This window comes from Aptenodytes forsteri, unplaced genomic scaffold (genome assembly GCF_000699145.1).
Source record: "Aptenodytes forsteri isolate BGI_AS27 unplaced genomic scaffold, ASM69914v1 Scaffold320, whole genome shotgun sequence".
NCBI classification, from domain to species: Eukaryota; Metazoa; Chordata; class Aves; order Sphenisciformes; family Spheniscidae; genus Aptenodytes; species Aptenodytes forsteri.
In genome coordinates, this window is record NW_008794890.1 from 3,397,280 (window position 1) to 3,412,512 (window position 15,233).

Consider the following 15,233-nt stretch of genomic DNA (forward strand, 5'->3'; position numbering starts at 1 on the left):
AGGAAATTTAGAAAAAAGTGCTTTTTAATTGGATTTAACTGGATTGTTTTCGTGCAGTGTCCTAACTTTGTTAAAATACAGTAACTGGTTATCCTCACCTTGTCTTTACACTTACTTGTAGTCTGGCACTTACTGCTTGGGAGTAAGACCTTCAACTAATCACTTATTTTGAGAAGCTTGTATTTCATGTTTTTGTTTTATTTGGAGCCACAAGGGCAACTACAGCTAATACCTCCGCTATGTCTGTCACACGGTGCAGAACACATCTACTACATGCTACGTTGCATCTGTGGGTTGTGGAACTTCGTGGCAGAGTGCAGAAATCTTGTATAATTGCAGGTATTTTTAGAAAGGGAGACTGACCTATTCTGTGAAATTACCATAAAATGTCTCACCAGGAAGACAATGTACTTTCTTTGAATACTGTCTGGAACTACTTGCAGTAAGAGACACTTCCTTGCCTGTTAGACCTTCTTCAGTCACTGAGGAAGACGTGTAAGTGTATAAAACAGGAAAAGTCAGTGGTGCACTACCCTTAAAGCTGTCAATTCTGTTCATCTGGTTTGCTAACCTTATTTTTACACAACTGTGTTAATATCTGCTGCAATTACTACAGGATTCATAACTTGTCTAAGCTGAGTTGTAGAAGCAGTATCATGTGCCGTGCTTGCTTTTGATAGTATAATATTGCTTTAAACATATAAATATAGCTTTAAAAATTTAAATTACTACTGCTATGGAAAACCTGATTAATCTTCTGTAGAGCCAACAGGAAAATCAGCAGGTTCTGCAGTAGCTGTCTGTAACAACATGAACCAGTAACAAGCCAGTAATAGGAAAACAGCAATGACTGAGAGCATCTGCTAGATTTTCTAGGAGTTAGGCTTTACTGCCCGCTGGAGTGTATTCACCCTTCCACTGGAGTATAGCTTTTTCTAATGGTAGAAAAATGGAATGTTTAAGTATACCCCTTCTAATCTTTGGCAGCTGCTTCTTAGATTTATATAAAAATAATTATTCATAAGGAAGGGTGTTTGAAAACTCTCTGTAAACAATGTTGACATTGCTGAGAATGAGAGGTGGTTCGTGACTCTCTGGAGATGGATGGATACTTCTTCATGGCACGTTAGAACCCCTGTTTGCTTTTTGTGACTGATCCATTTCGACTGTGGGCTTTCACAGAACCATGCAGCTGAAGACCTAATAAACAGAGATCATGTACAACTTTAAGACTTCTGGAAGGTATTAAAACTAAGTACCAAATACATCTCCTTTAGCTTAAAACAAATGCTTTTTTTGTTTTTTTTTATTTGAATATGTGGCTATCAACTGCGTTATGTATAAGTTACGCAAGTTTGAGACAAGTGACTGGCCTTTCAAAAGGGGCAAAGTTTGTACTTCATAGTTGCTGCATTGCAGGGAACTACTGTATTCCTTGATATTTCATGAAGTATTCAAGTCTACAAAGTTCTTCTGCAGACTTCAATTTTTTTTTTTGTTAATACAGCAGTCATAAAACTCATCTTGCATTTCAAGATAATAGGGGGATTTTTTGGGGGGGGGAGCAGATATTTATTTTAATTTCAGTGGGAACCACTCCTTCCTTGTTTAAAAACAAGTTAGTTAAGTTACTTCAGTTTAGTGCCTTTGTTAAACTCAAGTTGCCTCTGGTACCACTTACATTAGTGGTAGTAGGCCATTTGGCTATGAGACAAGCTAGAAGACCCCTCCTGTCCTCTAATAATCACCCGTGTACTTGCTACCTTAACCTTTGCAGTTTCCATTAACTTTTGCAGCTTCAATCCTATCTTGTTAGTATATTTTTATGTGGGAAATTCTGACAACTCCGTAAGGAATCCCAAAGCACTGCGATGAAAGGAATCCAGTGTAACTTGTCTTGACAGACCTAGTTCCCAGAAAGTGCATCTAATCCCCTGCTCTGTGCCACCCTTTCCAGGTGGAGGTGATACTTAGGATCAATACAAAGTTAACAGGGAGTTCTCAAGGTGAACTCAAGTGAGAGTTATAAAGACGGCATTCAGAAAAGCTGTTCCAGGGCACAAAAGTTAACTTCTGATCTACTGTAATCTCTGAACAAACTCCCCTTCAACTGACTAGACTAGACCTTCTGTATGCCATGAAAAACCTAAATCTCTGAAGGTAAAGTTGAAATAAGTAAGGTTAATTGACCTACTGTAACACATGTGCAACTTAGTCTTGTAGCTTCCTGCTATCAAAAAAGAACCTCAACCCTGGTTGTGACTGTGTAGCTATTTTGAAGCCTATATGAAGACTATTTGCACAGTGTATTAACCATAAAAAATTTAGGGAGATGACTTTGCAGTGAAGTAAGGGAAACTGGAGGGAAGAGTATGCATTGTATTCACAACAAAAATGCTTTCCTGCTGCATTGATACTTTGACCAATTAAAAGTAAGTAATTTTAGGTGAGATTCATTTTAGGTTATGCCACGTAGCTCCATAAAGTTAATCTAATTGTTACAAATAAACCGTACAAGCATACTCTGATTTCAGAGCATGCATGTGAATTGTACTGGTACAGTTACTGGCTTTAAAATACACTTTTAAGTTGTAATTCTAGTACAATCTCTTCCAGATACAGCGCAGATAAGTTTCTTTTGGACATAATGCAATTTCTTTCAGTTGTATAGCTGAGCAGAAGAAAAACCCTTGGACAGAAAGTAGTTGTTGCTAGTTCCTGTTTAAATTGGCAACTCCTGCTCTTAACTTTGACATGAGAGGCATTGGGGCCGATTACATTAAGCTTCCTTAAATGTTTTAAAATACTAGGTGGTAATAAAAAAAAACAAAACACAATAAGCCATACCCAAACATACTCTATATGCAAGCATAAAACTTGTATAATGGAAAATTTAAAACATGAAATAGAACTTTGAAAAACCTCCTCACTGTAATTATCTATGTAGGAAATGCATCCTTGTCCCAAAAGCCTACCTCTTGCTTAATCTTATTAAATTCTATGACTGATGAGCATACCTGAACCTGTTGATCCTCTGCTTGTCCAAGATTGATTACTATAATCAATAACAGTGCAAGAACGGCGGTGCTGTAGATCTGGCTGAAAAGACAGTTCAAGTTATAGATCTTTGCATGAAAAATTTATGCAAACGTCAAGATTGTAATACAAACTACTTAAACATATGTATTTCCTAATTCGTAAGATGTTGTAAAGGTCTAAGTAGAGCTTTTACAAGTTTAAGGAGGGTTAAATCAACCTAAAGTTCAACTCCTATAGAGTAGAAAATATACTTTTATAACACTCTTTCTTAGAATGATCACTGGGCCAGTTAAAGGCATTCTCACTACTTCTGGAAATTGTTCTGTTTCAAAATAGATTTTAAAAAGTTTGTACACTCAACTGCTGAGTCAAGGATGTTGAAACTATACACAGAAACCAAACCAGCAGCTATTTAAAAGCTATTGTTAAAATTATAGCTTTTAAAGCTTAGATAAAAATACTTTGTTAGCTAGGACAAGATATCAGTAGAGCAGGTGTTTCAATAAATTAAACCAAGAGCATTTGATACTGAAACAGACTGGACATTAATAGTACAGCAAACTTGTGCAAGAAAGCAATGAAGACTATCCTACCCTTGTGTTTCTGAATACAGCTGCAGGAATGACTTCCCAATGTCTATGCAAAACTTTAAAGCATCCCTCCCTACCCCACAGTTCTTCTTAAGCCTTCACAGAAGATGCTAGATTGAATGTTACACCTCAAGTAACACTTAGTTTTTTCCACAAGCATCTCAAACTTCGATTCTTCAAGAAAAGTGTAATACCACCAGCTGCTTATAGGTGTGGTTAGGAGCTGGCTGTGGGGAGTATAGCGAGATCCTTATCCCTGAACAAGCGACTTGTCCCGTTTGTTTCGGATGTGCCAAACAATGATGTTTCTGTTAACCTCTGAGTATCTAATCAAGTGGTGAACTTGATGAACTCCCTGGCACTGATCACCTGGTTCTCCAGTAATGTTTACCTATGTTAATTGTCAAAGCACCCTATTGAGTAACTAAGGATGATTTGGTATAATTTGCCATGCTTTACCAAGAATGCATTGGTTGTGTTAGGCCTGGCGAAATGATCAAGTAAAAAAAGCCGCTCCTGTAGCTGCTGGTGGCTATCTTCGTGTGTTGTTACACTGTGAGCTCGACTTGAGTTCCCTTGAGATTTCTGCATTGAAGAGTAATAGTTATGGCTACTTCTTATTGCAGCAGTACATTTAAAATAATTACCCTAGGAATTAAAGCTAATTTTCCAAGTCAACCATTCTACACCTAATTATGGGGAGGAAAAAAATTCTGGCATTCATTGGACTTAAAGCATTCAATGATGGGTGGTGCTGTCAGTCAAAACTGATACGGCATTTTTTGTGCATCTATTTCAGTTGCTGTCACTTACAAGGTAACAAATTAGAACTCTTGGGTTAGGTTATTTGATCAGCAGCGATTACAATTTTAGACTATCCAATAATAAAATTGTTGTGTTTATTACCGTTTGCCTCTGGGATCCTGCAGTGCTCACATGCTCTGCCACACTGGTGGTAGTAATAGGTGGTAGGAGATTATTTCGGCTTAGCGGCAGTGGGGAGGGTGAGGTCAGCTGCTCATGTGCAGTCAGACTGAAATGTGCCAATAAGAACAGAAAAAACATACAGTTTATGTTTGGCATTGTGTAAACATACATACAATATTGTCAGTTTGTTTGGCATTTTGTAGACAATGTTAAAACTAAGAGCAACGGTTGCAGAATTTTGCTACAAGATGCTGGTGTTAGGGCTGACTATTGGAGACTGTATTTAAAAGAGGAGTTCTGCAGTGGGTGAAGTTTGGCAGAAATCTTTTTCATCTACTAACAAGAACTTCCAGTTTTCAGAATGTTTAATATTAAGCATATAAGCAAAGTGAGTCCGAGAATGAGTACCCCAGCAGAAACCCTGGTAATGGGTGTATATAAAAGCTAGTTGGTGCTTAAAATGCAACTCATCCAGTGCATTTTGAAGGAGCGTGCCGTGCAGCCGGTACTGCAGAATAAAGGTGTGTGTATATATAAAGGTGTCTTCATGGACAGTTACCATACAATGGTAGAATCTTGTCTGCCCGTTCCCAGACACGGCATCATTTTCTGCTCTTTGTTCATACCTTTTAGGATGAAGTACTGCTTACTGCTAACTTCAGCCTAGCAACTGAAGATAAACAATGAGTCTAGAAAACAGCAGCCGCCCATATTTTAAGCAGAGCAAGTATAAAAGCTACATAATGCAAGTGCATATTATAGCTCTTTCACTTATTACAAGCGTCAAATAAAACGTCTGGGGGTAAAACAAGGCTTCTACCTTCTCCATATTTTGTCTGAGTATTTGGAGGAACAGGTGCAAGAGGCTTTTAGAAGCCTTCTAAAGGGAACTAAACCCATCTAATTGCACAAAATACAAAATGAATTGAACATTAGTCACAGGAGGAATGTAAAAGAATAAGAAATCTGTTCTCCAGATACAGCCTTTTCATATGAAAGCCTTTTGACATGAAAGGTATCTTTATATTATTGTATGTTTGAGAAGTGCTAGAAATGATCAAGAGGCCTTATGCATTCTGGAATTGACTGAAGGAAGGATGTTCTGTAAGAATACATTAGAAAAGCTTCAAACTATCACCAGCATTTTTAAAAAGACTTTCCTAGTGCTCTCTACATACACTTAAATATAGATGGTAATAAAGGGGAGATGTTAACAATTGTTAAATTGATCAAAGCCTGTGGAAGGGGAACAGAAGCATAAAATACTGCAAGTAGAAACATCAGTTGTGAAGGGACAAGGAACAAGTCTCTAAACAGTACATGACAAACAACAACAGGCTGAGTGAGTTTATAGATAAACTGCAAAACTAAAAGGAAACTATGTCAGTTTACAACACGTGGAATATAAAAATATATTAAACCCTGCATTGTTTCCTAATACCCTGTAGTCCCCGTAAATGACTACATTCAGTCAGATCATTTCGCCAAACAAAACTAAGATATTCTAGACATGACTGAGGGTTCACCGAGTTCATTAAGAGTCCTTTGATCAGTCAGATGATAACCTATCTAAGATGAGCACCTCCTTTATAGCCCAGTCTGGGCTAGGATAGCAACAGGCAGTTTGACCTCCAAAAACTGTAGATTTTGAAGTTCATCTTGGAAATAGGCTATAGAAAAAGAAAGCTGATGTCAAGAAAGAGATGGTGGCACTTGCTTTGCTTGTACTGGACAGAATGAGGTCTACAGTTTGTGTGCAAAACTACTTAAATATGTATGCGATTCATTGAATCGCAGCTTGTAGCACAGTAAACATCAACTTTAGCAACTCAGCTTTCTCAGGGGAGATTGTGCTTTAATGGGCAGTTAATTTCTTTAATCAAATAATTCATGTTCTTTCTGTTCAACTGAATGCTTTGTGTATAAGCCGGGTTCTCTAAATATGGTAACTTGCAGTGAGAAACTGGTTTTGAAACATACAGTCGAGTTCCCCTGAAGACATCGTCCACAGACCCTGGGGTCCCAGTACGGGAGTGGCTTGTGTTGATGGGATGCAGGGTACGTGGTGGTGGATTTCGCTTTCTTGTGGAACGTGACAGGGATGATGTGCTGAGCTCTACAGGACGATTTGGCCACACTCTAGTAGAGAGGATGGAACTGGAGCCTGGCCGTTTGTCATCCAGGTCCCTAACAAAAGAATTACAAAACCAAAACGGACATGGTCAACATGACTGATAACTACCCTGTTATCAAAGTACTCATCTACATGTGATATTAATATTATGTGTGGATAGAGATGATGTGTTTTCATTTTTTTACGTAACTATATAAAGTAATTTACAGCCAAATTAGAAAAGAAGAGGGGATGGAAAAGAAAAAAGCTGCCTATCTTTATTTTTTTTACTGAACTATGAACTTTCTGATCGAAGATTTCAGTATAAAAGTAAAAACTAATCACAGAACAGATTAAAAAAAACCATACTGTAAACACCAGTTTTCACACCCATAACCTAGATTTAACACAAGTCCACTTCTAGGAACTGAGCAAATCAGTTTCTCCATCTCATTCTGAGCTTCATCTCTTTTCAGGGTGTCAGTCAGTGCCAACAGCAGTGAACGGCTGTGGCATTAAGTGGTAAACCAGCAGCAATTAAACAGAAAACCTGTACTAGAAGTATACTGTTTCATAGAGGACAAGTAAATAAAAAACCAAGCAGGAAAATAATTGAGAATTGCTTTCTCCAGTGTAGAGAGTTATCGCACAATGTTTTGGGTTGAATCCCTCTCACTGTGAGAGTACTCTACTTGACAACAGATGATCTATAGTTCTTACAGCGTTTTCTCCATTACAGGCAGGTTCCTTTGCTGTAACTGGATCCCATGTATCACCATCAAGCCATTTAGATTACGTTGAGAGCCACTACCTGACCCTTGAGAGAGATTTACCTGAAAGTTTAAAAAATAAATAAGTAAATTACTGTTTGGCAGAGACATACGCATATATTTACAGATTTTGCCCTTATAAATAACTTTGGAGAAAAGAAATTAATTTCTTCCATGACATCCAAATATATATAATCCGTTATATCATTTCCCCATCTAAGATAGACATCTTAGCATTCAATTTTTCTTGCAAATGGTAGTGCTTAGAAAATGTATCCTACCATGCTATGTCATACTTAATATTTTCCAACTGAGCTTCTCATTTGCATGACAGGATCTTCCAACAATGGCTATAATGGGAAGCTTTATGAAACTAATTTTCAGTCTATGTTGACATTTTATGTCAAGAACAGAACTGCAAACTCCTTTCCTGGAACACAGACTGATCTGGAAAAACATCAAATTCCACCCACCGTAACGAAAGCAAATAGAAAATACCAGAACTTTAATCTCTCCAACATACATACTTGAGGTGGTTTTCTCCTCTTTTTGCTTTTGCGGCCACATCTGGTTTTTGGGCACTACACATACAGCAAGGGGAACATGAGAAAGAGGTAGGGGTAGAAATAAAGGAGAAAGAAATAAAAAGAAATAAGAAGGAAAGAGTTGAATTAAAATGGAATAAACAGGTAACACTTTGGTGCTCACCACTCTAGGAGCAGATCATCTAAAGCAGGTTATACAGTCAAATTCAGTGTCTGAGAAAAAAAATCCTGTTTTACAACTGCACGGAGATTTGTCCTCTATTGCCTGATCAGTTAGCTACAGATAAGCTAGTGAGAATAGGATCTCACACATGCAATCCTCGATCTCACAATTTAGTTCAAACATTATTGAAATGTAGAAAGAACTACATCATTAATGAACAGGCACCACATGGTTGTCCAATACACATATAAACATTAAGTTTTAAAGAGAAAAGTAGGAATTAAAACTTGCAACTGAGGAATAACAGAACTTAAGTGTTAGAAAGGACAGTCAGCATTCATACAAAATCCAAACTAGTTATGTATCTAAACGGTCCCCTGACATACTTGAATCTGTTTGCCTAGGTAGCGCTGTATTGATTTGTCCCCAAACAAACCAGCTGGCTAAAAATACTTACCAGATTTGATGTCACTGAGGGCATTTTAGTTTGCGGCACACGAGGTAACAACACTGGCAGAGAATCAAACTGCAAAGGGCTTCCAGCATCTGCTCTGATTGTTTCTACTGTTATGATATTTTTCTCATCATCTATGCAAAGCAACAGAGAATTCCTGTAAATACAGACTATTAGCATTGCTAGTTGTGGACAGTGCTATGAATCCAATTTTTTTAAAGAGAGTCCTCTTAGATGCTAAGCTCTATTAAACCTTTTGAAGGCATGTCTCACACTGTTAGCAAAATAACTTCCCCCCCCCCGAAGAGATTACTCCCAAATACATCTCTCTCTCATTGCATCCTTGCAAAATTAAGTAACTGAAATCCCCTTTTGAATCTTCAGTGATCCTTACCAGAGGCTGACCCTTCCCAGTGTCTGCAGATTAATTCTTCCATGCAGCCTAGGACTTCACTCCACACATCATCAAACACAAACGTGAGCACAGAATCCTTCATGCAGGAATACGGAGAGATAGGAGGAAACCCCAATTTTCGTCTACCAGAGGACAGTCCCATTTTCCTCTCATGCAACTCCTCCTCCCTGAAAATATGTAAGCATTACCCGTACCATAAACACATTTTCTTTGTCTCCTATATTTTGTTGCATTTATTTAATAGGATTAAAACATCAGCTAAGGCTGCATTTCTGTTCTATTTTCTCTTCAACTGAAACAGGTCAACGCAGCCGGCCGAATAGCTTGAAGACATTACTTCAGGAGAAGTTTTGTATTTATCACACTATTATTTTCTGAGAGCTGACAGTTTAATAAACAGCAATATCAAATAACAGTCTAATACTGAAAGAAGCAAGCTTCTGTACATTGGGCACTTGAACTTTTATTTCTTCCAGAACCTACCACTGACCTAAATGAGAAATGACTGAGACAACCACCTTATTACTGCACACCTTGGTTTCCCCATACAGAATTACTATAAATGATACTTCATGAATAATAAATAATTTACCAAGGAGATCGAAGTTCCATTTAAAAATAAATATTAATAGTTACAGTGATATTTGTTCATCACATCGTTAGGCTCCATATCTAACGTCACTACAGAATTCTGAAGACAAGAGAAAGGAATGTTACTACTCATGACTGTTTAATGTCTCTCAGCTTGCTGCTCTAACAGCCAGGTGGTGTTCAGGGCACAGGCTTAATTCAGTTTTAGACAATTAGATGTAATCAATGAGAAGGGAGAAAAAACATAATTCACAGCAGCACGTGGCCTTTGCTGCAGACTATTCCACAATGCAAGAGGTATTTCGAAGTGTGAAACCTGTAAGACAACTGCTCAAAAAAGTTTATGTTCATCTGCCAAAAGAAACTTTATAGACGGGAGAAAATAATACTGATCCAAGGCTCTCCTATCTGCTCCCTGAATTGGTATTTAACATCAAAAAAGCTACAAACCTTGAAAAAAAAGGAGATCCCACTAGAAAAAGCTGTAATATTTCTACCATTATTTTACAGAGACAGCAATATTGTTTGCTGCAGCAATGTCTCTCTGGCCTGGTCAAAGCAAGCCACCCACCAATTTGAATCTCATGGTCCATGCAGCTAAGTGGCTTTATTTATTAAAACCAATTAAACAGTTAGCAACTGACAGTACCATCCAGAGTCCTTACCCAGGCCACATGTTCATATTGTTGGGTTGAATAAAGTAAAGGGGCAAAAAGAATCCTCTTTATGCCACCCTTAGTTCTTTCTTCTTAAGATAAAAATAGTGGTAATTATTTCTTGGCAAGCATCAAATCCACTCTAATTCTTAAATTACCACTGAAAATCTGGAAAGGCCCAATTCCACCCAAAATGTTAGTACAAAACCAAAGCAGCACACTGCTAGTGCATAACAAACAACAATGAATTTGACTTAGTATAAAAAACAAATGACATTTAAACAGGTTTTATTAAATATGTCAACACATAGCAGGCTCTTAGTTATGATGGAATGAACTATTTAAACCAGGCACAAAAATGGCTAGTATGAAAAATTACAAAAAATTCAGAAAAATAATTTAGCAAAATAAATTGTTCTAGGAAATGGATTGGGAGAATTCCCAGTGCCCTAGCACCCTCAGGCTTTTGAACGTTCTCTAGAGCAAAGATATAAAAAAAAATAAATTCATCAAATACTTTATCAGCTAACATCAAAACGGAAAAATACACATCTTAACAGCAGGAATTCCAGGACACTGGTGCTAATTGCTATCTTAATATTCAATACCTACACATCTCTGCGGTCAAATGCTAAATATTCCTCCATTACGCCTTCAGAGACAATTACTCCATCTTCATCTTCTTCACTCTCTGGAGAACACAAGGTCGGAGACTTGGAACGGTCAGCCTTTTTGTGAACAGGAGTAACAGAAAGAGGTACCTTCTTGCCAAAAACACTAAATCTGAACAGGTGACAGTTTTCAGAAAGCAGAAATGAAAATAAGTTGTTATTCAACTTCAAATAGCAGCATTTGGTGAGCTGAGAGGCTGAGAGACAGCACGGTAGTTAAAGCCAAGCACTAGGGAGGCCAACAAATTATGCATTACAGTAAAAACCCTTTTGGTTTGGATATTTTTAATTCTTGCTAAGGAACATGAAACTTCAGAAAAAAATTCAAAGCTAATTAAAAAACATTCTAAAACATTCAATAACATAAAGTAGTACTAATGTAGTGCTTTGTATTTTTGAAGTTCTATACAAATTTAATAGATGAGTAACAATAAAACCAGCTACAATACATACATATTCTTAAGAAGTCAGCAGCAGCAAAGGTATTTCTATTTACTGACCAGTTTACTGTAGTTAGCAACAAGCACAGCTACATAGTCTTGCTATTCTGAATGTACTACTTTTAGTTAAAAAGAAAAAAAAAAAAGTGCTGTGTTCAAAACTCAGCCTAAAAGAAAGGAATTAGGCTTCACGTTTTAAGAAGCCTATCACTGCAGTCCACTGAGAACAAAATTACCTTCCCACCTTGGTACAGTCTGGGTTAACCACTGGTACTTACTCATTAGAATCTTTTTCTCGTGGTGAACTTACATCTGAGGAACCTAAACAGCCAGAAGGTGAACTTGAATACCATCCATACCCTTCATCTGTGGGGATCACTATCTGCTTCCCCACAACCCTGCCATGGCAAAAGCAAACGATAAATAAATTAGAAAATGTTGAAAGTAAGATTATTGAAGCGTGTAAGAACACAGAGCAGCAAATCCTAAAAATTCTATTGGGAAGCTACGCGGTTTTCTTGGTGATAGTTAAATGCGGTTTCAGTTGTTTTGCCTAGTACAGATTGCTTCAAGACAGGTAAATAAATCAAGAAAATTTTGCTTGGTTTTTCATGCTCCACTAATTGTAAGACTTTTGAATATGGACAAAACTCTTCAAATACATGTAATGAAGATTTAAAATTTAAGTTTACGGATAGCCATAAGGACTGCTGAACTAGGGTAGGAGGATTTGTAAATTATTTTAAGCACCTGGCTTTTAGCTATACCATACATCTTTTCTAAGAGAATTTTGCTATGTTAAAACCAAGTCAGTTGCAAATAGCAATAATCTTCTGGCAAGGAACCAAATGTGAGATAGTAGAATGTTTATTAATGACAATGGCAGGCAGACTACCAGAGTGATCTTTTTATCTCTATCTAATTGCATAAAACCACCCTGCTACTAACGTTGCTTTAAAAGCAACTGCTTCCATCCCTACCCTTTTATAACTCTGTGATGGTACTAGCATTAGTCTATTAATAAAATACCTGAGATGAGGAAAGTTGGATGTCCACTGGTGGCATTCTTCCCGCAGTCCCTCAACGTGCACATTTTCTTTCTGCTCATAGAGAAGCTCATCAATTTGCCTGAACATTTGCTGAACTTGTTGTGTGGCAGCTTTATCAAATTCCTAGACAGGAAAGTTATCCAACAAATACCTAGTGAATAGCATTCAGAGAGGTTTTTTAATTGAATTTTTCTATAACTGAAAAAGACAACTATTTGTTTAAAGCTTAGCGGGACTGATTTAAACAGTTCTATTTCTTTTGCATAGAAAGACATTAACTTTAAATCATTTCCCCTGGAGATGATGCGGACTGCTGTTAGGACTGATGGTAGCTGCATAAAAAGCTTACATTGACACAACAGAAAAACTATTAAAACGTTTTGAAATATCTGTATTATTAAATGAAGTTAAAGACATAGTAATTTACATAAAAGAAATCAGAACAGGAAGGCTAACATTCAGCAACATTTTAATGAAATGGAAAATTTGTTGCTTGCAATGTCCATAGACAACAGCAAAACAAAAAGCAATGCAGACTGGTGTGAAACACTGTGAAAGTGAAGGATGTTCAGGACCTTTGTTACATGTCCTCGTGTAGCTAGAAAATGGGGTCGGTTCTTGGGTAATTTAAATCTACACAGTTCCGTCTCACCTCACAGAAAGCAATAGCACACTTTGTTTTGGTAGATGGGGAATAAAACAAATATTTCTAAATGAAAATAATGTTTTAGGGGCTTACTATATTTTGAGAAACATACACGTACGCAGAAGTTTGATGAACTCACACCAAGTGTCTGAAAGTCATCTACTCATGTCTGGGATTCCACAATAACAACATTTATTATGTTGTATAGATACACTTATGCATTAAATGATTTGCATTTCCAAAGTTTTAGATGGAAATGCAGAATATTAATTGAATAATATAAGCCTAATATGTTTTGATGTGAGAGAAAGGAAAGATGGGGAAGAGGTAAAAAAGATGTTCTTTTTATAACCACTACAATGATTTATTGACAGATCCAATCCTCATTTTTATCCTGAAATGTATTTGCAATGGTATTTCAAATGTCTTTCTACTCACTGTGCTACATCTGGTTTGGATGATACATTCTACTCACATCATAGCCCCAAGAGAAGACTGAGCTGTCTTCGGTGGAGGTGTCAGCGTAACTCTGACTAGCAGACCATGAATTCCCATGATCAGCTGGAGTAACAGAAGGATAATCTGATTCCTTCCAGATTTCAGACTCCCTGAAATGCACATGTTGAGGAAAAAAAGGAAGAAAAAAACCCCAACAATACACAATGACAAATAAAGTGGGTAAGTAAACTTTTATTTCTGTACAAAAAAGCATAGATATATCAGAAGAGGTCTTAGGAATGATAGAGTTTTCATAGGGTAAATATTTACTTCAGAGGCATTTAAGCAGAAGCCATAGTACGCAAGTAATTATAACAACTGTAACTCCTAATAATCTCAATGACATAGGGAGTCTAGAGGTCAAGCAAAACATAGCTTTTCCAAAAATTATCTTAGTTAAGCTGCAGACTATTTCTAGTCCCGGTTCTACACCACTCAGGAATTATTTTTATCTTTTCTCCTCTTGTTTCTGCCATAAAATTAGATGACCCAGGCGAGCTGGGAACAGAACACAGCTACACACTTTTTATTATTTCCAAAATAGGAAGGACATGTTCTGAAATGATACAGACCTGAGGTAAAGCCTAAGCCTACCAACTGTGTTACTTCTGTAAAGGTAACTCAACACAAAGGTGCCTGGTTTTGCCATTGTCTCCAAACAAAGATTCATTTTATGTTATGACAAGTACCTTGAGATCTCGCCATAGTTTTCAGCCGTGGGTGTGGCTGGGCACACCTCAGCTCGAGGTTCTGGCAGTGGATGATGCCGCAAGGCGTGTTTTGGAAGTCCTTGTCTACAACAAGAAGCGGAACTTGACATTACTTATAAGAATAAACACCTACAGAGTTCCCAAGCTTTACAGGGTTTTTTTCTGCTTTTCAAGGAATGCACTAATTTGCATACCAGAGCTCATTTATTATTATTAGAAGGCTAATTCTTGTTACCACAGCTTTAGAATTAAGGTATCAAAACTAACTCTAGGCTAAACATGGAATTAAATGTCTTTGCTTAGAAATCAGTGTCTTCCTTTAAACGTAAAATGTCATTCTGAATCGGGCTACAGCTCTCTACAAGCAGATATAATGTCGTTGTCCCTGTAGGGGACTTATAATCGAATAGTACAAGAGTGGCCACCAAACCAAGCAGTGGCAAGTTAGGAGAAATAGCATTTGCTAGTTTTTTGTTTCGTCAACGTTTAGGTGTTTAGGAAAGAGGGACAAAAAAAGCCACAGTAGTTGGCAACAGAGGGAGGCATCAATGCAAGAACAAAAACTAGCTAACTACTAAAACCTATATGTTTGTTTAAACCTCTCGCCCCCGCGAAAAAGCGCCGACGCAGCAGTTACCTCTTGGGTCAAAAAAAAGACAAGAGGAGGGATTTAATCCCGTTCTCTCACACCTGTATTTTCCAAGCTTCGAGTACGCTCGTTGGCCAGGATCGGTGTAAACACGTTACCGCGGCTGCCCTTATGCCGGCCGCCTCCTGAGGCAGCACCGCTGGCCGCAGCCTTGGCACAGGCCACCGCACCGCCGTTACGCCCCCGGATCCGCACAATTCCGCGTTAAACCCGGCCCACCCCAGCGTTACGGGCAAGCTGCGCCCAGCGCCAGCCTGCGGCTCCGGCCCCCCGCCCCGCCCGGGGCCACGGGGCCACGCGGTAACCG

At 37.9% G+C, this 15,233-nt stretch overlaps 1 protein-coding gene across 1 annotated transcript; it reads right to left on the reverse strand.

Moving 5' to 3' along the window:
• Positions 1-203: 203 nt before the first annotated feature.
• FAM149B1 (family with sequence similarity 149 member B1) lies at positions 204-14,387 on the reverse strand. The gene is made up of 14 exons (XM_019470958.1): positions 14,257-14,387; positions 13,545-13,677; positions 12,404-12,546; positions 11,653-11,772; positions 10,876-11,046; positions 8,996-9,183; positions 8,605-8,735; positions 7,967-8,020; positions 7,390-7,502; positions 6,537-6,743; positions 4,536-4,662; positions 4,089-4,214; positions 3,018-3,099; positions 204-1,200 (listed from the first exon to the last, which is right to left on the reverse strand). Exons 1-14 carry the CDS (start codon positions 14,385-14,387, stop codon positions 1,127-1,129), a joined length of 1,800 nt encoding a protein of 599 aa, XP_019326503.1. The 3' UTR covers positions 204-1,126.
• Positions 14,388-15,233: the final 846 nt, after the last annotated feature.

Coding starts and splice junctions, on each gene's coding strand:
- FAM149B1 (XM_019470958.1), bottom strand. CDS start 14,387: ATGTCAAGTTCCGCTTCTTGTTGTAGACAAGGACTTCCAAAACACGCC. Junction 11,773..12,403: donor TCCAACTTTCCTCATCTCAG/GTATTTTATTAA, acceptor TTGCCATGGCAG/GGTTGTGGGGAAGCAGATAG. Junction 7,503..7,966: donor AGAGGAGAAAACCACCTCAA/GTATGTATGTTG, acceptor TTAAACTTTCAG/GTAAATCTCTCTCAAGGGTC.